The sequence below is a fragment of the Crocuta crocuta genome, unplaced genomic scaffold, assembly GCF_008692635.1.
Source record: "Crocuta crocuta isolate KB4526 unplaced genomic scaffold, BGI_CrCroc_1.0 scaffold219, whole genome shotgun sequence".
Classification (NCBI taxonomy): Eukaryota; Metazoa; Chordata; class Mammalia; order Carnivora; family Hyaenidae; genus Crocuta; species Crocuta crocuta.
Window position 1 is genome coordinate 3,919,148 of NW_027551572.1, and position 24,160 is coordinate 3,943,307.

Genomic DNA, 24,160 nt, shown 5'->3' on the forward strand with positions numbered 1-24,160 from the left:
GGTAACAACTGTGGTGTGAAACAATTCAAGTTCACACAGATGCCCTCCACTTTCCTAGACTATAATGGTCTGGCTTGAGAATAACAATAGTAGCAGATGAAATGAAAAATACTATAGACAATTTAAAAATATCTACTTTAAAAAACAAGCTATTTAACAAACAATGTCTTAACGTGTTAAATCCTTATTTCTTCAAAACCAACAGCTTAATTATAGAAAGAAATATAAGGCATCCTTAAAATAAAAGTTACTTATGAATGACAACTAGACATAATGCCATGAATTTCAGGAAAGACTACTTTTTATTCAGATGTGAATTTCTGCTTGCCATCTCTTCCATTGTTCCCACCACTGCCAAGGCTTGCTGACTGGTTAGCTCCTCTGACATCAATAATATAGTTGATTTAAGTCTAGAAGCAAAGAAAAATATATTTATGTTGAATAACTGATGATTAGCCTATGAAAGTATTTTTTTTTTTTTAATAACAGTTCTTAGGTAATGAATAGAAAGAAATAGAAACAAAAACTGAATTCTATACATAATTCCAATTTTCTCCCCACATAATGGGGGATAACATAAATATTATTGAATAAAGAAAAATACATTGTTTTCATCAAAGGAATTAAGGCTTCAGTTCAATCTAATCTTAAACTGTCTCTTAAAAAACAAAGGTTTTTAAATTGATTTTCAAATAAGATAAAGTTACAATCATTATAAAACATAACAAATCAGTGAAATTATTCAGGACTACAGAGCTAAAGAACTAAAAACTGACATTTTAACAATATCGCAATTATTTAATGAGTAAGATTTGAGCAGGAAGTCACTATACCTGCATATTAACAGAAATCTTACCCACCAAATACTTGCTGTGACATTATAAACTGAAAATTTACAAAGATGATCCATTTTGAAACCATCCAAAATTGTGCACTAATACAACTACCTATTTATAACTGTATCTTTTAGAATAATTTAGAATTATTCGTATTGGATAGCTCTACGCCATCCTTTTCATCAACCGTTTCAAACATTTTCAAACCCAACTTCCCCTCAAAGCTTTTCCCAGCCATTTATGTCCACATTTTTCTCTCATTTTCCTGTCTACTATCTTTATCACTAATTTGAGTACTTATTCATAACTATATTGCGCTGTCATGGTATTTATGCAATTAAATTGTATACACATTTCTAGCCTCCCAATTGGAATATAAACTCCTTGAAGGCAGAGACTCAGTTAAATTCAACTTCTGTACTGCTTTAGAATATGAGATTCCAATAGTACTTAGTGACCAAAAATTAAATAAATAAATAATAAAATTCCAATAAAAGCTATTTAAGTAATCATCTTGTTCCCATCTTCATACAGTCTCTTAAAATGTATCCTTAAATGTTTTCATATAACTCAAAGGACTCTTAAAATTAAAACCCTCCCTGTATCCTTTGCTAACAGAGTAATGATGTAGATACCTCTATTATGCAACTCCTAGAACCCCTGCTTAACTGAACCTAATCATACTTATCTCTTTGCTCATACCTAGTAATCATGCATTAACTTACTGTTTGCTCATCTTTATATTCCAAATAGTCCTACCTACATCAGCATCAGGCAAAACTGGAAATTCTTAAAAGATAGGAGACAGATAAAATTCATTCCAACCTGACAAGGGAACATTTACCAAGGTGCTTAAAAAATGCCTCTGATGACAAATATGAGGACCACAAACCAGAGAATGGTCCGCTGTTAGCACTAATATAATTCTGAATATTCCACACCCGGGGTGGGAGAGTCTTATACCTGTGTGTAAAGCCTATCATATGGCCCAGGAAGGGAAAATAAAAGCACTTAAATGGTGTTCTCCACAGAGACTATCCATTGCCCTCATCCTTTGTGTTGGCCACCACCAGGAAGTTATTGGTCCTTTCTCAGAATGTAGCAGTAAGACTAAGAGTTAGAGATGTAAATTACAATAATAAGAGAAAGAATCAAGGAGCAGATATAAGAGATATCTCCATTCCAGGACTGTATGGGGTGACACCTGTGCCTTCCAGACTGCAAGGAGGTCTAAGCTTGCAAGATCTCATAGGGTCTCAACAAGAAAAATAAAGCATTTTTAGCTGAACTTACTGTTTCTTTTCTTCAGGTCCTGCCATGGGTCCCAATGCTACAAACAGTTTTACAAAGCTATCAGGGTGATCGGACAGAGGAATCATTTCAGTTAGCCTCTTTTTAGCCATTTTGATAAATTCAAAACTATGAAACTGTAGAGAGTAGTATAGACTAAGTATTTTACTGATGGAATCCAAATCAAGGTCATTCATATTGCTTAAAAACACCGTATTACACCTTTCTAATAGTGGGTAATAACTATATTTAATATTTCGAAGAAATTGTACTATTCTTCTTGCAACGTTGACCTGGGAAGAATCTATGGCATCAAAAAGATGTTCTGTTTTCTTCACTAATTGGTCTTGAAAACGTTGTGATATTACAGAAGATATGTTGACCATCAGTATAGACAAGGACCTAAAAAGGAAACAAATGCAAAGATTTTTACATTAATTAAGAATAAAAAACAATTCTAAGACTAAATGATAAAATATGGAAAAGAACTAGTTAAAATATTACAGGTTTTATACCACAAAATTTTCCCTTTACTTATGGGATTTGAACACAGGTCTCCTAGTAATTAAATGCCTTTAGATTTAAAAAAAAAAAAATTGAAATAATATTTTTTTGTTGAGTGTGTATAATATTTCATCCTATAGATAACTGCCTTGAAGTAAGTATTTTAGGGAAATTCACTCAGAAATAACTTTGGACCAACTGTCCATGAGTGCACCATTAAAAGTCTCATTTTATATTTTTGAGAGTAGACTTCACTTTGTCGCTCCTTTCTCTGTATATCTGTAACTTACTAAAAAACACTTGGCAAAATATTTCTTACTAATAAATTATTTCCTATTTTTTAATATCTCATGCTATTTAGACAGTAATATATCACAATAAGTATTGAACTTCAGGCAGCATTTACTATTTCTTCACCAAAAAATACTTTTAAGGAACATAAGCAACTCTTCCAGTCACTGAGGAAGACATCAAAATTACAAAGGTGAAGTTTGCTTTCAAAACGGAGGTTTTACACAATACAAAAACTGAGCCTGGGTGGCTCAATCAGTTAAGTGTCAAACTCTTGATCTCAGCTGGGGGCTACATCTCAGGGTCATGAGTTCAAGCCCAGCCTTGGGCTCTATGCTGGGTGTGGGACCTTCTTTAAAAAATAAAAAAAAATCAGAAAACTACAAATGTAAATCATCATAATGCACCCATAATGAATAAGGAATGTAAAATAGAAAAGACCTATAACAAACGTTTGGGGATGATAATTAGAAAACATCAGCAGAAAAGATTAAAATGTGAATATAAAACTATCTCAACCATTAGGATAGGAGGATTGTCTACATTTATTTTTGTTTCCAAATTTCTTCAACATTTTCAATAAAACAAATATATTTTAAAAACCCAGTTGTGAGGTGCCTGGGTGGCTCAAGCATCCAACTCTTGCCCCACATTGGGCTATTTGCTGACAGTGTGGAGCCTGCTTGGGATTCTCTCTCTCCCTCTCTCTCTGCTACTCCCCAATTTACTCTCTCTCTCTTAAATATAAATAAACTAAAATTTAAAACTTTAAATTAAATTTAAAAACCCAGTTGTACAATCCTTGGCTTCCCTACTGAAATGTTTAATGCTAACATTAGTAACCTATCATTGCTATTTCGCTTAACCATAAAACCCTCTGAAATGATTTTTTTAAATTGTATATTTATTTGTAATTGCAGTTTGCAGTAGGGAAATATTCAAAGATTTCATTAGATTCTCAAAGGAGTCTATAGGGATTTTTTTAAACTTAAAAAAAATCTACACTGATTTTTATTGTCTCTGCTTTTACAAGTTACTTTGGTGTATGGGCGTGAAAATAGAGACAGCATAAAATATACCATTGTAAACACTTCATTTTAATGTTTATTTTTGAGAGAGAAAGACAGAGACAGAGAGACAAAGCACAAGCAGGAGAGGGACAGAGAGAAGGAGACACAGAATCCAAAGCAGGCTCCAGGCTCCAAGCTATCAGCACAGAGCCCAACGTGGGGCTCAAACCCACAAATGGTGAGATCATGAGCTGAGCCGACCTCGGACACTTAACCAACTGAACCACCCAAGTGCCACTACCATTTGAAACATTTTTAAGCATACTGTTCAGTGGTAATAAATATATTCACATTGTTGTGCAACTATTACCACCTGTGCAACTTCTACCCACCTGTAGAACTTTTTCATCTTCTCAGACTAAAACTCCTTAGCCATTTAAACAGGAACTCTTAATTCTTCACTCCTGCCAGCCCTTAGCAATAACCATCCTACTTTCTTTTTTATGAATTTGACTATATTAGGAGTTCATATAAGTGGAATCATAATATTTGTCCTTTTGTGTCTGGCTTATTCCACTCAGTATAATGTCATCCATGTTGTAGCATGTGTCAGAATTTCCTTCCTTTTTAAGGCTAAATAATATCCCATTGTAGGTATATACTACATTTTGATTGTCTATTCATCAATTAATAGACATTTAGATTATTTCTACCTTTTGACTATTCAAACTAATGCTATGAACACTGATATATGCAATAGACTGAACTGTGTCCTCCTCCCCCCATATATTAAAGTCTTACCTCCAATGTGACTATATTTGGAGACAGGGTCTTTGGGAAGATAATTAAAGCTGAATGAGGTCATTGGGGGCAGGCAACCTTGTTAGCTTGCAAGTAAAGTAAAATCTCAAATCTTTCACAGATCTCAACAATACACTTGTAAATATGTTACACTTTACACACTTCATCTCTATTTCCCACAGCAACATTGCAAAGTAGGTCCAAAGTAGTACTATTTTAAATTTTTTAAATATTTATTTATTTTTGAGAGAGAGAGAGAGATGGGTGGCAGGGGGGCGGGGGGCACGAGGCAAGCTGAAGCAGGCTCCAGGCTCCAAGCTGTCAGCACAGAACTTAACGCAGGGTTCGAACTCACACACTACGAGATCATGACCTGAGCCAAAGTCAGGCACTTAACTGACTGAGCCACCCAGGCGCCCCAGTAGTACTATTGTATAAATAAGGATACTAAAGTTTTAAGAGATTAAAGTCACATAGGTAAGAAGTGGCAATCTAAGTGTGCATGCATCCAAAGCCCAGAACCTTAAATAAATTTACCTTAAGTCCTCTGTGGTTTCCAATTTCCTATGTACAATATCAGCTATTTTTCCCATTAATGGACTGAAATATAAATGTTGATTTGCTAGGCAAAGGGAAAATTTTGATAGCACATTAATATCAAACCTATGAAAGGAAATATACAAAGGAGATCATTACTATTTTCTTTCACTTAAAACACAATACAGTTATAAAATAAAAAGCAATCAAAAGTACTAATATACTACTCACACATTATTAATATAAAAGGAATGTTTCTAAAATGTTATTTGTTATTATAAAAGTAACAATTAAAAAGTCAGATACTATTGGAAGATTTTTAAAAGGGAAAAATCACAAAATTATTTGAGTCACTTAATTTTTTGAGGTGACAGAACAATTTCAACACTAGGTTGAACATTAACAAAACAGCCACTGTTACAACAATGTTGTTAAAAACTCCAGAATTTTTCTTTTCTTTTTTTTTATATATTTTTATTTATTTCTAGGGGGGAGAGAGAGAGAGAGAGAGNGGCAGTCAGCACAGAGCCCGACGCGGGGCTCGAACCCACAAACCGTGGGATCATGACCTAAGCGAAAGTCAGATGCTTAACCGACTAAGCCACCCAGGCGCCCCCAGAATTTTTCTATATGAAAAATAATTCTATTTCTTCAACAAGTGGCAAGACAACAGAGAGGAAAGGAGAATTGTTATAGATTTTAAGACTCTTGAGGAAAAAAAAAAAACAAGACTCTCAATTTACTAAGACAAGCAGAAGAAAGTCCACAGCAGCACAATATATGACTAAAAAACTGCAAACAATCAAAATATCTATCAAAAGTACACTGGATAAATTGTACATATTCACAAAATACTACACAGCAATAAAAAAGAACAAATGACTGAACCATGCAACATCATGGGGGAATCTTTAAAACATATTAAGCAAACTAAGCTAGACATAAGAGTATATACCATAGGATTCCATTCCTATAAAAACAAAACTAATTCATGGTATTAAAAGTCAAGACAGGGGCGCCTGTGTGGCTCAGTCAGTTGGGGGTCCACTCTTGATTTCAGGTCAGGTCATGATCTTGGTTTGTGAGATCAAGTCCCATGTCTGGCTCTGCACTGACATCACAGAGCGTGCTTGGGATTCTCTCTCCCCCTCCCTCTCTCTCTCAAAATAAATAAATGCACGTTTAAAATAATAAGTAGAAGTCAACATAGCAGTTATTCTCAGGGTAGGGGGATGTGACTAGAAGAAAGCATGAAGGGAACTTCTGGGGAATTAGTGATGTTCTGTTTCTAATCCCAGTGCTATTACACAGAAGTGATCAGTATGTGAAAATTCATCAAGCTGTACACTTCTGATTAGTGTAATATGATGATATTCTTCAATCTAATGTTTACTTACAAAATGAGAGATAGACACTTGACAAAAAGTGTCCAAATATAATGTATGGATCTTGTTTGGATCCTGATTTAAACAAACTGTCTATAAAAAGACCTTTATAGGGGCGCCTGGGTGGCTTAGTCAGTTAAGCGTCCGACTTTCGCTTCGGTCATGATCTCGCGGTTCGTGGGTTCGAGCCCCGCGTCGGGCTCTGTGCTGACTGCCAGCTCAGAGCCTGGAGCCTGTTTCAGAGTCTGTCACTCCCTCTCTCTCTGACCCTCCCCTGCTCACGCTGTCTCTCTCTCTCTCTCCTAGAAATAAATAAAAAACATTAAAAAAATTAAAAAAAAAAAAGACCTTTATAGAGCAATCAAGTAAATCTGAACACAGATTGGGTATTAGGTGATATTGATGAATTATTTATTTTCATAGCAATGATAATGGTATTGTGATTATATATATTTTTATTAATGATTATATCTAGATTTCAATATTTCTTAGTCTTATTTTCCACTCTTTTATTTTTTTTTATCAAGTAGGCTTCACACACAGAGTGAAGCCCAACACGAGGCTTAAACTTTCAACCCTGAGACCACAACCTGAGCTGAGATCAAGCGTCAGATATGTAACCAACTAAGCTACTCAGGTGTCCAGCGATTATATACATTTTTAAAAGAGTGTTTGTCTCTCAGAAATGCACACTAAAGTATTTACAGATGAAATGATATAACAATTTAAACTATACTGAGGCCTAGGGAGAAAATGGGAGGTGACCTAGATAAAACAAGACTGCTTCATGTTGGCAGTTGTTGAAGCTGGATGATGAGTACATGGGAGTTCATTATACTAATCTCTCTAGTTTTATAAATGTTTAAAACCTTCCATAATAGATTTATAAATCTGAATTTCAAATACATGCTAATTACCCTTAGAATAATCCACCATATAGTACTAATCCATAATAATATAATCTATTTGAATCATAAATTATATTTATATAACATTTATAAGTATTTTGGCAAAATCATTAATAATTAATGTAACAAAAAATTAACATCATAGGCTACAGAGACAATAAAAACTCAAGTTAATGTTATTTTATGACACTTAAAAATTCTATATGTGGAATACAAATTAGTTTTAAAAATTTTCATATATTATCATGAAAAAAAGTACTGCTAAAAATAAAAACATATAGAATAAAATTTTCTAAGCTATTTTGAAGTGAAAAAGTTTTTTTTAAGTCTAATTGACTTGGAAGTACAATTGTTCATTTGTAATTTAACGTTTAATAGAAAAAACAAAAAGAAGGTATCTATTTTACAAGCGATTTGTTTGAGCCACATAATACACATTACAATGCTGCTTTAAAGAAAAAGTTTTGACTGTCAACAATGACCAAATTTAACCCCACAGATCCAGTAGTTTATACTGTTCATAATAGAAATAACATTATTTTCCTTATTCTCAATAAAAGATATTACAGATAAAGAGAATGGAAAAATGGAATATGGGTTTAGGTCATGAGATTTACTAAAAGCACAATGTAGTAAATGAATGTAGAATTTCTCAGCCCAAAGAACTGTTTGATCCTGTTTAACTTAATTCAGTCAATATAACAAAGGCCCACAGAGCTCACTCATGCATAACCACAGTTGTAAGATTTTTATCATGGTTTACGTTTTAAGCAGCAATATGCTAAAGGGCATGAGATGGTATAATAATAACCAGTGATAAGCCTGCTCCTCTGTCTATCGATAAATATCCTACTGTTTCTTCTGTATTTTAGTCAATTCTTTCTTTTCTGATGTGGGTTTCCAATTGGTTTAGGAAAGTTGTTCTCCTAAGAGTTTTTGGTTTGGTTTTGTTTTTTACTTTTTAATCTCCATTACCTATTTCAGCCATCCCCCAACTCACCTCCCTTCTGGTAACCATCAGTTTGTTTCCATAGTTAACAGTCTGTTTCTTGGTTTTCTCTCTCTCTTTTTTTCCTTTGCTTATTTGTTTTGTTTCTTAAAGTCTATATATGAGATAGATCGTATGGTATTTCTCTTTCTCGGGCTGACTTATTTCATTTAGCATTATACTCTCTAGCTCCATCAATGCTGTGGCAAATGGTTAAGATTTCACTATATTTTGTGATTCAATAATATTCCTTTGTATAGTTACACACCATATCTTTTTTACCATTCATCTATCAATGGCCACTTGGGCTGCTTCCATAGTTTAGCTATTGTAAATAATGCTGCTATAAACATCTGGGTGCATGTATCCCCCTTTGAATTAGTGTTTTTGTATTTTGGGGGTAAATACCCAGTGCAATTACTGAATCAAAGGGTCATTCTATTTGTTATTTTTTGAGGAACTTTCATACTGTTTTCCACACCAGCTGCACAAGTTTACATTCCCACCAACAGTGCAAGAGGATTCCTTTTTCTCCACATCCTCAACAATACCTGTTGTTTCTTGTGTTGTTGATTTTAGCCAATCTGACAGGTATGAGGTTTTATCTAATTGTAGTTTTGGTTTGCATTTCCTGATGGTGAATGATGCTGAGCATCTTTTCATGTGTCTGTGACCATCTGGATGTCTTCTTTGGAGAAATATCTGTTCATGCCCATTTTTCTATTAGATTATTTGTTCTTTGGGTGTTGAGTTATATCAGTTCTTTATATACTTTGGACATTAACCCTTTATTGGATATGTCATTTGCAAAAATCTTCCCCAATTCAGTAGGTTGCCTTTTAGTTTTGTTGTTTCCTTTGCTATGTTTTTATGTAACCCCAATAGTTTATCTTTGCTTTTATTTCCCTTGCCTTAGGAGATGTATCTAGAAAAATGTTGCTATGGCCAAGGTCAGAGAAATTACTGCTTGTGCTGACTTCAAAGATTTGTATGGCTTCAGGTCTCACATTTGTGTCTTTAATGCTCTGCATTTATTTGGTGTAGCCTGTGGCTGTCCAATTTTCCCAACATCACTTGTTGAAGAGATTATCTTGTTTCCATTGTATATTCACTCCTCCTTTGTTGAAGATTAATTGACCATATAATTGTGAATTTATTTCTGGATTTTCTGTTCTATTGCATTTATCTATGTGTCTAGTTTCATACCAGTATCATACTATTTTAATTACTACTGTTCTGTAATATAACTTGAAATCTGGAATTGTGATACCTCCAGTTTTGTTTTGTAGTTCCATACAAACTTTAGGATTGTTTGTTCTAGTTCTGTGGAAAAAATTTAATAGAGATTGCGTTAAATCTGTAGATTGCTTTGGATAGTATAGACATTTTAACAATATAACAATATTTGTTCTTCGTACCCATGAGCATGGAAAGTCTTTCCATTTCTTTGCATCATCTTGAATTTCTTTCAACAATGTTTTATAGTTTTCAAAGTAAAGTCTTTCACGACTTTGGCTAAGTTTATTTCTAAATATTTTATTGGTTTTGGTGCAACTGTAAACGGGATTGTTTTAATTTCACTAACTGCTGCTTCATAATTAATGTATAGGAATGCAACAGATTTCTGAGCATTGATCTGGTATTCTGTGACTTTACTGAATTCATTTATCAGTTCAATAGTTTTTTGGCGGAGTATTTAGGGTTTTCTCTATCCAATATCATGTTATCTGCAAATATTGAGTTTTACTTCTTCCTTACAATTTGAATGCCTTTTATTTCTTTATGTTGTCTAATTGCTGTGACTAGAACTTCCAGTACTATGTAAAATAAAAGTGGTGAGAGTGGACATTCTTGTCGTGTTCCTGGACTCAGTGGAAAAGCTCTCAGTTTCTCACCATTAAGTATGATGCTGGCTATGGGTTTTGCATATAAGGTCTTTATTATGTTCAGCTATGTTCTCTCTAGACCTAATTTGCAGAAGGTTTTTATCATGAATGATGTTGTACTTTGTCAAATGCTTTTTCTGCATCTAATGAAATGATCATATGTTTTTTATCCTTTCTTTTATTGATGTGAAGTATCACTGATTATTTTGTGAATATTAAACCAACTTTGCATCCCAGGAATAAATCGCACTTGATCATGATATATAATTTTTTAAACGTATTGTTGAATTCGGTTTACTAATATTTCACTATGTTTCCATCTATATTCATGAGACATATGGGTCTGTAGCTTTCTTTTTTTGTGGTGTCTTTATCTGGTTTTGGTATCAGGGTGATGCTGGTCTCAGAATAAATTTGGGAGTTTTCCTTCTTCTATTTTCTGGAGTAGTTTGAGAAGAATAGATAGTAACTTTTCTGTTTGGTAGAATTTGCCTGTGAAGCCATCTGGTCCTGGACTTTTGATTTTGGGGAGTTTGACATCCCACTGTATATATACATATGTGTGTGTGTGTATATATATATATATATACACACATATATATATGCTACATCTTTTTCATCCGTTCATCCATCAGTGGACCCTTTGGTTGTTTTCATATCTTGAAAATTGTAGATAATGCTACAATGAACATAAGGGTGCATATATCTTTGATTAGTGTTTTTATTTTCTTTGGATAAATACCCAGAGGAGGACTTATTGGATCATACAGTGGTTCCATTTTTAGTTTTTGTAGAACCTCCATAATGTTTTTGATGGTGGCTGTACTGACTTACATTCCCACCATTAGTGTAAGAGGGTTCCCTTTGCCCCACAACCTTGCCAAGACTTGTTACTTTTTGTCTTTTTGATAATGGCCATTTTGACAGGTGTGAGATGATACTTAATTGTGGTTTTGATGTGCATTTTCAGCGATTAGTGATGCTGAGCATAGTTTCATGTGACCGTTGTCCATTTGTATGTCTTTTTTTTTTTTTTGTTAAATGTTAATTTATTTTTGAGAGACACAGAGACAGAGCATGAGTGGGAGAGGGGCAGTGAGAGAAGGAGACACAGAATGCAAAGCAGGCTCCAGGCTCCGAGCCATCAACAAAGAGCCCAACATGAAGCTCAATCTCACAAATCCTGAGATCATGACCGGAGCCAAAGTCATGATCTGAGCTTAACTGACTGAGCCGCCCAGGTGCCCCTGTATATCTTCTTTGGAAAAAGATCTATTCATTTACTCTGCCCATATTTTTATATATATATATATATTTTTTTTTTTATTTCTAGGAGAGAGAGAGAGAGAGAGAGACAGCATGAGCAGGGGAGGGCCAGAGAGAGAGGGAGACACAGACTCTGAAACAGGCTCCAGGCTCTGAGCTGGCAGTCAGCACAGAGCCCGAGTGGGGCTCGAACCCACAAACCGCGAGATCATGACCTAAGCAAAAATCGGACGCTTAACCGACTAAGCCACCCAGGCGCCCCTACTCGGCCCATATTTTAATCACATTTGTGTTGTTGTTGTTGTTGAGTTGTAGTTCCTTCTGTATTTTGGATATTAACCTCTATTCAGTTACATGATTTGCAAATATCTTCTCCCATTCAGTAGGTTGTCTTTTCATTTTGTTGATGATTTTCTTCACTGTGCAAAAGCTTTTTGGGTAATGTTGTCTCCTTGGTTATTACGCTTTTGTTGCCATTGCCCTTGGGAATCAGATCCAAAACAATATCACTAAGAGCAATTTCAAGGAACTTACTGCCTATGTTTTCTTCTAGGAATTTTATGCCATTTGGTCTTGTATTCAAGTGTTTATTCAATTTTGAGTTTATTTTTGTGTATGGCATAAGATAGCGGTCCAGTTTCATTCTTTGGCATGTGGCAGTTCAACTTTCCTAGCACCATTTAGTGAAGAGACTGCCTTTTCCCCATTGTTATTCTTGCCACCTTTGTTGTAAATTAACTGACCATGTGTGCACAGGTTTATTTCTGGGCTTTTTATTCTGTTCCACTGATCTATGTATCTGCTTTTATGCCAATAACATACTGTTTTGATCACTACAGATTTCTAATATGATTTGCAATTAGGGTGCATAGTGCCTCCTCTGTTCTGAAGATTGTTTTGGTTTTTAGGGATCTTTTATGGCTCCATACAAACTTTAGGATTGTTTGTTCTATTTCTGTGGAAAATCCCATTGGAATTTTGATAGGGTTGTGTTGAATCTATATGTTATTTGGTGTAATATAGACATTTTGACAATATAAATTCTTTCAATCTATGACTATGGAATATCTTTCCATTTATTTGTGTCTTCTTTGATTTCTTTCACCTATGTCTTAGTTTTCAGTGTACAAGTCTTTCACCTCATTGTTTACATTTATTCCTAGGTGTTTAATTTCTTTTGAAGCAATTATAAATGGTATTGTCCTCTTAATTTTGTCTTTTTTTTGTTTTGTTTTTTTGCAAATAGTTTATTGTCAAATTAGTTTCCACATAACACCCANATTTTGTCTTCTAATAGTTTGTTGTTAGTGTACAAAAGTGCAACAGATATTTTATGTATTGACTTTGTATCCTATAACTTTACTCAATTTATTACTTCTCACAGGTTTTTGGTAGCATCTTTTGGGTTTTCTTTATACAAAATCATGTCATCTGTAAATGGTGACAGCTTTACTTCTTCCTTTCCAATTTGGAGGCATTTTATTTCTTTTTCTTGCCCAACTGCTCTGACTAGAATTTTCAATAGTATATTGAATAAAAGTGATAAGGGTGGACATCTTTGTCTTACCCATGATCTTAGGGGGAAATTTTTCAGCTTTCTATCATAGAGTATGGTCTTAGCTGTAGGAATATAATTTATGGCCTTTATTATGAGGGACATTCCCTCTATATTTGCTTTGTTGAGAGTATTTTTATCATAAATCAATGCTGAATTCTGCCAAATGCTTTTCCTACATTTACTGAGATGATCATATAATTTTTATCCTCCATTTTGTTAATGTGGAGTATCACATTGATTTGCAGATGTTGACCATCTTTGCATCCTTGGAATAAATCCCATTTGACCACGGCAGATGACCTTTTTAATGTATTATTGACTTTCGGTTTGCTAATATTTTGTTGACGATTTTTACATCTATGTTCATACTGACTTGTAATTTTCTTTTTTTATGGTGCCCTTGTCTGATTTTGGTATCAGAGCAATGATGGGCTTGTAAGATGAGTTTGGAAGTGTTCCCTCCTCTTCAATTTTTTGTGAAAGTTTGAGAAAAATAGGTATTAAATCTTCTTTGAATATTTGCTAGAATTCACCATTAAAGCTGTTTGGTCCTGGACTTCTATTTGTTGGGAGTTTTTTGATTACTGACTCAATCTCCTTGCTAGTAATTGGTCTACTCAGATTTTCTATTTCTTCATGATTTACTCATATACGATTGTCTGTTTCTAGAAATTTACCCATTTTTTCTAAGTTGTCTAATTTGTTGGTATACAGTTGTTTATCACAGTCTTTGCATTATTTTAGTATCAGTTGTAATGTTCCCTCTTCCATCTGATTCCATTATTTAAGCCTTCTTTTTTTCTTAGTAACTGTAGCTAAAGGTTTTCCAATTTTGTTTATCTTTTCAAAGAACCAGCTCTTAGTTTTATTGATCTTTTCTATTGTCTCTTTAGTTTCTATTGCATTCATTTCTTCTCTGACTTTTGTTATTGCCTTCCTTCTACTAACTTTGGGTTTCATTTGCTCTGTTTTCTAGTTCCTTTAAGTATAAATTGTTTATTTGAGATTTTACTTGTTTCTTTTTTTTAATATGTACAACTATATTTATTCATTCTATTTTTATAAATGTTTATTTTCGTTTGTTTTTAAGAGAAACAGAGAGAGAGAGGGAGAAACAGAGAGAGAGAGAGAGAGAGCGAGAGAGAGCCAGAGAGTGGGAAACAGATAAGCCCCAGCAGGCTCATCAGTGCAGAGCCTGATGTGGGGCTTGAACTCAAACTGCGAGATCATGAGCCAAAAACCAGAGTCAGACACTTAACTGTCTAAGCCATCCAGGCACCCGAAGATTTTACTTGTTTCTTTAAGTAGGTCTGTATTACTATGAACTTCCTTGTTAAAACTGCTTTTGCTACATCCCACAGATTTTGGAAAGCTGTATTTTCATTTTCATTTGTCTCAAGGTTATTTTTTAACTTCTTTTAATTTTTTAACTGTCCGTTGGTTGTCTGGTGGCAAGTTGTCAAATCTCCACATATTTGTAATTTTTCCAGGTTTTGTGATTGATTTCCAATGTCATACCATTGTGGTCTGAAAAGATGCTTGATAGGGTTTCAATCTTCTAAAATTTTTTCAGACTTGTTTTGTGGCTAAACATATTATCTCTCCTGGAGACTGTTCCACATGCACTTAAGAAGAATGTATATTCTGCTGGTTTTCAGTAAAATGTTTTGTATATATCTAAATCCATCTGGTCTAATGTGTTTTAAGGCTGATATCTCCTTATTATTTCTGTCTGGATGATCTATTCATTCATGTAAGAGAGATATTAAAGGCCCTTACTATCATTGTATTGCTGTCAATTTCTCTTAGGTCTGTTAATATTGCTTTATACTTTTAGGTACTCCTATATTGGGTGCATAAATATTTACAAATGTTGTCTCTTTCTGCTAGATTGACCCCTTTATCATTATGTAATGCCCACCTTTTTCTTTTATTAGTGTTTTAAGTCCATTTTATCTGATATAAGTATAGCTACCCAGCTTACTTTTGGTTTCCATTCATATGAAACATCTTTTTCCATCTCTTCACTTTCAGCCTGTGTCATTACATCTAAGGTGAGTCTTTTATAGGCAGCATATACAAGGGTCTTGCTTTTTTATCCATTCATCCATTCTACATCTTTTGATTGAAGAATTTAGTCCATGGCGGGGNTGTGTGCCCTTTTCATCAAAACATTTATGAAATGAATTCTGGCACACAGCCTGAGCTGTATATGGGCTGTTAAAGGCTTGAATGCCAGCTAAGACCAGGAAAACTGTTGCCCCTTCTTCATTTTCTCAGAGCATCTACAGTTCATAGTTGGGCCAGTCCTATGGTCTGCAAAAGGGGTAAGTATCTCAGAGCAAGATCCTGCTGAACTGGAATGGAGCCAGGGATGAGGGGACTGAGACAACCTCTCAAGGCAGTGATCTGACAACCCATTCTTCCTCGTATCCAAGCTCTTATGCTCGGAAGACAGATGGGGAACATAAAGGCTCTCTTCTGGCTAGGATGAGGCATATGGATGATAGAAAAGAAAGCCATATCAGGTCATGATCTTATGGTTCATGAGTTTGAGCCCCACAACATAGAGCCTGCTTCAGATCCTCTGTCTGCCCCTCCCCTGCTCGTGCTTTCCCTCTATCAAAAATAAATAAACATTACAAAAAAAAAAAAAAAAGAACACAAGAAAGCCAGAAAGAGGCTAGTGAAGGGAAACGGTAATTGCTACTTATTGACTTAGTAGTGGATTCTACTGTAGAGCCCGTTTGGGTTTAAGAGCATTTTTCTGCCTCCTTTCTTCTTCCTGCAACTTCTCCTGCTGCCTGGGCTGCCATGCCTGTAATCCAGCATCCATTTTCTATGACAGCAGTACAACTCATCTTGCAAACTTCTCCCTTTGGGCTTTCTTTCAGAGCTGGCCTTTCTTTGGAGGCCATATGTGTAAGATCAGTCTGGGAACTCTGTAAGGGGTCCAAGCCAGAGGGGTTGGCAGCCAGGCTCTGTCTAGGTGGAGAAAAACAGTCCTATGAGGATTCAGCCAAGCTTCTGGTTCCCCAGTTCCCCCCAGATCAGCACTCACTGGAGTCACCACTGGCTGCCCGCCCAATCCACCATGCTGTTGTGTAGCCTCCACACACCTAAAGCAACCATGCTGAAGCCATGGAGCCAGAAGTGGGTGTTGGTCCATTTATGTTTAAAGTATTTATAGATGGGTACGTATTCATTGTCATTTTGTTAACTGTTTCCTGGTTGTTTTGTAGTTCTTCTCTGCTCCTTTGTCCTCTTGCTCTCTTCCCTTGTAGTTTGATGCCTTTCTTTAGTGTTATGTTTAGATTCCATTCTCATGATTTTTTGTATATATACCATAGGTTTTTGCTTTGTGTTTTCCCTGAGGCTTACATATATCAGCCTGTGCACATACCAGTTTATTTTAAGTTGATAGCAAGTTAAGTTTGAATGTATTCTAAAACTATTTTCATTCCCCTTCCCACATTTTACGTTTTTGATGCCACATTTTACATATTTTTATTTTGTATATCCCTTAATTGTTGTAGTTATACTTATTTTTACTACTTTTGCCTCTTAACCTTCATACTAAAATAAGTAATTAGTCCACTACCCTTAATATATACTTATCTTTGCCAGAGAGACACTTACTTTCATGTTTTCTTGTTAATAGTTGGCCTTTTTCTTCAGCTTAAAGTAGTCCCTTTAATGTGTCTTAGAAGTCCAGTTTAGTAGAGGTGAAACTTCTTCAGTTTTTGCTTATCTGGAAAACTCTTTCTCTCCTTCAATTCTGAATGATAATTTTGTCAGGTAGAGTATTCTTGGTTGGAAGTTTTTTGCTTTCAGCACTTCAAATATATCATGCCACTCCCTTTGGGCCTGCAAATTTTCTGCTGAAAAACTTGATGACATTCTGGGGGTCAGGGAGTCCCTCATACATAACAAGCTATTTTTCTTCTGCTTGTTATGAGAATCTGTTTTTAAGATTCTCTCTTTAACTTTTGACATTTTCATTATAATGTGTCTTGGTGTGAATCTGTTATGAGAATCTGCTTTTAAGATTCTCTCTTTAACTTTTGACATTTTCATTATAATGTGTCTTGGTGTGAATCTCTTTGTGTTAATCTTATTTGAAACTCTCTGGGCTTCCTAGATCTGAATGTCTGTTACTTTCCTCGGGTTAGTGAAGTTTTCAGCCATAATTTTTTCAAGTAAGTTTTTTATCCCTTTCTCTCTCTCTTCTCCTTATGGGACACCTATTACATGAGCATTGTTCCATTTGATGTTGTCTCATAGGCCCCTCAAGTTATCTTTTTATTTTTCTTGCTGCTCTGTTTGAATGACTTCTACTTCCCTGGTCCAAGTCACCAATCCTTTCTTCTGCTCCATCTAGTCTGCTATCGAACCCCTATAGTATAACTTTAAGTTTTTATGTTCTTCAGTTCCATGTACTTTCTTAGGTTTTCTATCTCTTTGTTGAAGTTCTGTGTTTATACATTCTTCTCCTGAGATCAGTGAGCATTTTTATAACCATTACTTTGAATTCCTTACCAGGTAAGTTACTTATCTCTGTTTCTTGTGTGTGCTTTTTTTTTTAACATTTATTTATTTTTGAGTGACAGAGACAGAGACAGAGCACAAGCGGGGGGGAGCAGAGACAGACAGAGACACAGAATTCAAAGCAGGCTCCAGGCTCCAAGCTGTCAGTACATGCAGAGCATGAACTCACGAACTGAACCGTGAGATCATGATCTGAGCCAAAGTCAGACACTTAACCGACTGAGCTACCCAGACACCCCATTATCTCTGTTCCATTAAGGTTTTTTTCAGGGGTTTTATCTTCTTCTTTCATTTGGAACATATTCCTTTGTTTCCTCATTTTTCCTTAACTTTCAATGTTTGTTCCTATCTATGCATCAGGCAAAAGAGCCATCTCTTCAGTTTTGGTAGAGCGGACACAGGAAGACGGGTATTTCAGTCTGCTATGCGGGTTTTCGCCTGCCAAGAACTCTCTGATTATTTCAGTTCCATGGGTCCCAGAAACACAAACACAGCTGGCTACAAGAGGGAGGTGTTCAAAGCATTCCCACTATGGACTGCATACACCCTGCCAGCTTTGCTGGGGTCAAGGAAGAGACCAGGCCAAGGCAAAGAGAGCTGCCTACCAGTTTTAGCATTGCGGGTCTGTGGGGAGCAGAGCGCCAGGGCACGCTGGCCCAACAAGTTTGGTGGAGCAGAGCCAGAGAAGAACACAGAGGCAGGGCAAACAGCTTTTACAAGGCTGAAGGAAAGTGCTAAAGTGGCACCTGCTAGTGCTGGTGCTAGCAAGGTAGAAAGAGTGCAAAATGGTACGCACCAATGCCTTTACCCAAAGAGAGTTCCAATAGACCTCTGTCCCTCTGGCAGACACTTTAAGCTTATCCAGTGAATCTCCTTCACCCATGGCCTAGGCATTTCCAACCTGCTACTTTTATGCTGGGTCCCAGGACAAGTAAGTCTGTATGTGAGCACTTTAAGAGTGAGTCCCAGTTTCCTATAATCCTGGGGTCTCCTTGATGTAAGCCCCATTGGTTTTCAAAGCCAGACATTTGTGAGCTCTTATTTCTGGTACAGGTCCCAAGAGTTGGGGTTCCTGATGTGGGGCTCAAACCCCTCACTCCTCAGGAATATGCTCCATATTTGTTAGATCTCTCCCTCTTGTGGGTCACTGAGTCAGCAGTGGGGTTCTGAGTGAGACCAAGTCTCTGCCTCTCCCACCTGTCTCAATGTGGCCTTTCCATCTTTGTTGTGGAGTTGTTCAGCTGGTCTCCAGGTCTTTTTCAGAGGCAAATGTTCTATATGTAGTTGTAGATTTGGTGTGTCTTTGGTAGAGTGAGGAGGGTTTTCTTATGCCACCATCTTGAACCATCTCTCTGTTCTATAGTTTTTAAACCTCCTTTCTCTTTTCCACTTTGATTTTCCCTTTCTTCACTAACATTTTTTTTTTACTCCACTAATAACAGACCTAGGCTATGCTGATCCTACATTAAAAAGTTCAACATTTTCAGAAATAGCTAATAATTTTCCAAAAAGAGATCTGTTATTATCTCAGCTTTTTTATAAAATGGAGTTTCTCACATATTATTATATAGTATAAATAATATGGTTTTGTATAGAATAGATTTTGCTATTCTCATAAGAATACTATGAACAAATTTTACGTTTTTCTAGATGATTACTGATTATGGCAACATGCTACAAATATAGCTGTGTAAAGTACAGAAAAAGTCTAAACTGATCATATTCACAGCAGTGAACTTAAAAGCTTCTAAGTCACCTACAAGTTATGTTCATAGTCTCTCTATAAAGAAGAAGTGATAGGCAAGTACCTACAAATGCTGCTAAACAATATTGAATAGTTTTCCTTTCTACTAAACTGGTGCCTTCTTTTCTCTCCTTTTATGGGTCCTGAATTTCTAGGTTTTTATAGGCAGCTTATCACTCAGAGAATCTTTCCTTTCTTTTTTTTCTTAGGCTTTTTAAGTAAACTCTGCCTTGAATATAGGCTCAAACTCATGACTCCAAGATCAAGAGTCGCATACCCTAGCCACTGAACCAGTCATGGCTCCAAATCTTTTCTTTCTGAAGCAAAATCTTGCAGAAAAGAAGATTCAAAAAGCCAAATAGCTGTTACTCCATCTTACTTACATTTTAATTAATTATACATGTAGAAAAGCACACTGTTTCTACTCTTAATTTAAAGAGCAAATTGAACTGGTAACTTGGTTAAGTGTCCAACTTCAGCTCAGGTCATGATCTTGCAGTTTGTGAGTTTGAGCCTTACATTGGGCTCTATGCTGACAACTGGGAGCCTGGAGCCTGCTTCAGATTCTCTCTGCCCCTCCCCCCACTTGCACTCTTTCCTCTCTCTCTCTCTCTCTCTCTCTCTCTCTCTCGAAAATAAACATTAAAATTTTTTCTTTAAATTTTTTTAATAAATAAAGAGCAAATATTCAAGCTTTCTTTCTCTTAAGGAAAACACACATTCCTCATTCCTTTCCTTTACACAATCAAAAAACCCTCAACTAATTTTTTTTTCAGTGAGGCTTGATAGTTAGGCAGCAGCTCCCTATTCTTTCTCTACAAGATTTCACTGAGCTAACCTTGACTAGGATAACTGTGATCTTAGACAATGACCCAAAGTACTTGCCTTTCCAGTCTTCTCCATGCTTCTGGAAATAGGGCTTCAGCCAGTGGGTTCTGGGCCTCAGTAGCACACCTCAATAAAATCAAGAGAAAATAATTTTCCATACATAAACATTTTTAAATTATTAAAACAATCATGCAAGTAACGATTATAATGCAAAAGTGAACCTCGAGTTATTATACTCTTACACAGTCCTATTTCTTGTCCATTCCCATTTCAGTATTTTGATTTCTTGATACAATATAATAAACATCTAAACTTTATCCCAGGACTCTCTCATTCTTTTATCTGTTCAATGCCTTCTACTGAACAATAAAACATTCAATAATACATATTATTTTAAAAGCACATATAACATATACTACTTTGATTAGAAAAATATTTTTATAGGAGAGTGTTTGTAAAATAAAGAAAAGCTTGAATAGAGTACTAAAACTCATTTATAGGTCTCTCATAAATAGCCACCATCATTAATTTGTAGCATTTTGCTCCAGTCATCTTTTCTACACACACATGAAATATACATATTCCTTTCACACTTTTTTAAAATTTTGTTAAAAGATTTTATTTTTAAGTAATCTCTACACCCAATGTGAGGCTCGAACTCACAACCCCAAGATCAAGAGTCACATGTTCCACTGACTGAGCCAGCCAAGCGCCCCACTTTTACACTGTTATAGCCTTTTTTTCAGGAGATTAATATTATAATGTGGTCATTTACCCCTAACACTACATAGTGTTCAAAACAATTTTTAAACATTGTATAGAATTCCATTAAATGAACATATCATTTAAACATTCACCTACTATTAGAATTTTAGCTTTTCAATATTATAAATAATGCTGAGATGAATATCAGTGTACAATAATCTTAATATGTGTCCCAGATTTTATTTTGCAATAATTTACTTACTTATTTACATCCAAGTTAGTTAGCATATAGTGCAATAAGGATTTCAGGAGTAGATTCCAATGATTCATCCCCTATGTATAACACCCAATGCTCATCCTAACAAATGTCTTTCTTAATGCCCTTTACCCATTTAGCCCATCCCCACACCTCCAACCTCTCCAGCAACCCTCAGTTTGTTCCTGTATTTAAGACTCTCTTATGTTTTGTCTCCCTCGTTTCTATATTATCTTTGCTTCCCTTCCCTTACGTTCATCAGTTTAGTATCTTAAATTCCACACGTGAGTGAAGTCATATGATATTCGTCTTTCTCTGACTAATTTCTCTTAGCATAATACCCTCTAGTTCCATCCACGTAGTTGCAAATGGCAAGATTTCATTCTTTTTGATTGCTGAGTAATACTTCAGTGTGTGTGTGTGTGTGTGTGTGTGTGTGTATACCACATCTTCTTTATCCATTCATATCCCAGATTATTTTCTTAGAGATAAATTTTAGAAGCAAAATGATTGGATCCAAGGGTATTTTTATAGTTCTTGATACACATTGTACCATCAGAGCATATGAGTTCCTCCTCCAGTAGATCTTCATTAACAATGAATACTTTCTATATAACTAAACCACATATACTATACATTATAGATATAAAAAAAAATCTTTTTAACCAATTTCAACATCTTTATAACATTACGCTATATTAGTTTGTTTCCCAAAAATCAGAGACTTTCAGGTTGAGTCATGAAGCAAAACTGAACCACATACTGTTTTTAAAACAAAACAGTTTCTGAAGACAAAGTTATATTTTACTCTTGAAATCCTTTCATTAATAAAATATGACTTAGGAGGAAAACACAGAAATATAGTTTTTAGGCAAATCATCACCAAGCAGCATTCCTCCATCTGCCTAATAGACATGAGTCTTGTGAGGTGTTTAACACAATGGTTTGTGGTTAAGTGCGTTTGGAAACTGCCCTCACTCAGAGATTTACGATATGCATTAATATATTAAAACCTCTGAAGAGTCCTGCAGTAAAGACTTGTTGAATTTTATCCTATTCATCATTTCAAGCCAACATGACTATTGAGAAAGTAAATGATGCCCATCATCATTACATATTCTCTTCATGTACCTCACAGGAAAAACTTGGCAACCACAGCAAGACAAACAAAAAAGGAAAGCTACTCTTTTTCTAGTCTAACACCACTCCCCCAAATAGGTAAAGCCATAAGCCCCTTTCCTGTATATGATGTCTCCCTAATCAAAACAACTGTATCTCTCTTTTGTGCAATGCTGACACCTATCGCTACTGATAGCCCTCACAGGTTGGCCAATCATGTGAGAAAACTGCTGTTTTTCCATGAATGAGACAAAGAAACAGACTAACTACAACTTCTGTGTGTGTGTTTGTGTGTGTGTGTTTTCTCTTACATACGTGCTGAATATTTTACTAAGAAAAACCAGTTCTTTTGAAGGCTGGAGTCCTTTGCAAGCAATGTAAAAAAATTTTTTTAATGTTTTCCCACCTTTACTGAGTTATGACTAACAAATAAAAATTGTATATACATAGGTTTCACAACAGGACATTTGATATATATGATTACCACAAAGAATATCCTCTAAACATCTTTAAAATTCCATACAATCAGGAATACTATTTTCAGAGAAAACAAACACATTGTTTTTAATTTTAAAGAGATTTTTAGAAAATTGAAATATAAAAGTAAACTATAATTATTTCTATAAAATCTAAAAGTACATTACTTACTGTTGCGTGAGGTACAACACATTCACCAGGGTATCATCATTCATGCATTCCATTTGATTGGTAGCTAAATTATGAAGAGTAAGAAACTGGGGATGGTCTCTGATACACTCAACATTTTTTAAAAAGCTGGTCTTCTGCTTTTGAAACTGACAAAGTACATTAAATGCACATTCCACTTGCTTTTCTGAAAGCATGGCTTTGTTGTTTCGAATAAGACCAAAGATTTGCTCTTCATCTGTACACTTAATCATCTTGCTAATTAGTGGTTTACAACTGCAGGATTGAAACTGAAACACTCTCCAGGTGAATGGACAAACAGCTCTTAGGCGAAGCATATTTACAAACAATAAGTCTTTTAAGAAAAGGTATTTTTTCATTTCCGTCACAAGTTTTCTTAGGTAGGAAAACCATTTGCAACAAGTAGTCAGGTGTAATATCCTGGTAAAAAGGGAACTATTTTTCCTTCACGTATTTTGCTTCCATTATGATAACTCCAAATCCCATTTCAAAATGCAGCTTCTGTAAAAGGATTGGTTTGACATGGATTAATACCAAATTAGTTTCTAAATTTAAATTAAAATAACAAGTTTTTTCTGCATTAACTCTAGTTAAGATTTTGTTCCTAGTCTGAAGCAAACTGCAGGATTTGTTCCAAAATTAAGTGTCTAGGAAAAGGGGTTTCTCTCTGCACTCCCTTTTAAAAATGTTTGTTAAATGTGAACATATATATAGTTTTCAAATTCGACCATAAAAGCAGAAGAGAAAAAAATCGTATACTCAGAACCATCTGTTTAAATAAAAGATTCAGGGTGCCTGGGTGGCCCAGTTGGTTGAGTGGTCAACTTTGGCTTCAGGTCATGATCTCAGGGTTCATAGGTTTGAGTTTCGCGCTCAGTGTAGAGCCTGCTTTGGATCCAGTCTCCCTCTCTCTCTGCCCCCCCCTTAAAAATAAATAAGCATTTAAAAATAAATAAATAAAAGACTCAAATTGTTTGGAATAAATAAATATGTCACCTCCAATGTTTTTACAAGAAACAGCCATTAATTCAGAG

At 35.3% G+C, this 24,160-nt stretch overlaps 1 protein-coding gene across 2 annotated transcripts in view; it reads right to left on the bottom strand.

The window, feature by feature from the left end:
• Positions 1-24,160, bottom strand: part of FASTKD1 (FAST kinase domains 1) — a 52,792-nt gene that overhangs the window by 18,739 nt on the left and 9,893 nt on the right. For both annotated transcript variants that reach the window (XM_077751122.1, XM_077751121.1), the window contains exons 2-6: positions 23,109-23,627; positions 20,438-20,506; positions 5,270-5,395; positions 2,130-2,528; positions 300-410 (exon numbers count right to left, since the gene is read on the bottom strand). In XM_077751122.1, coding sequence (XP_077607248.1) covers positions 300-410; positions 2,130-2,528; positions 5,270-5,395; positions 20,438-20,506; positions 23,109-23,485 — 1,082 coding nt within the window. In that variant the 5' untranslated portion in view covers positions 23,486-23,627. The remainder of the gene's footprint in view (positions 1-299; positions 411-2,129; positions 2,529-5,269; positions 5,396-20,437; positions 20,507-23,108; positions 23,628-24,160) is intronic.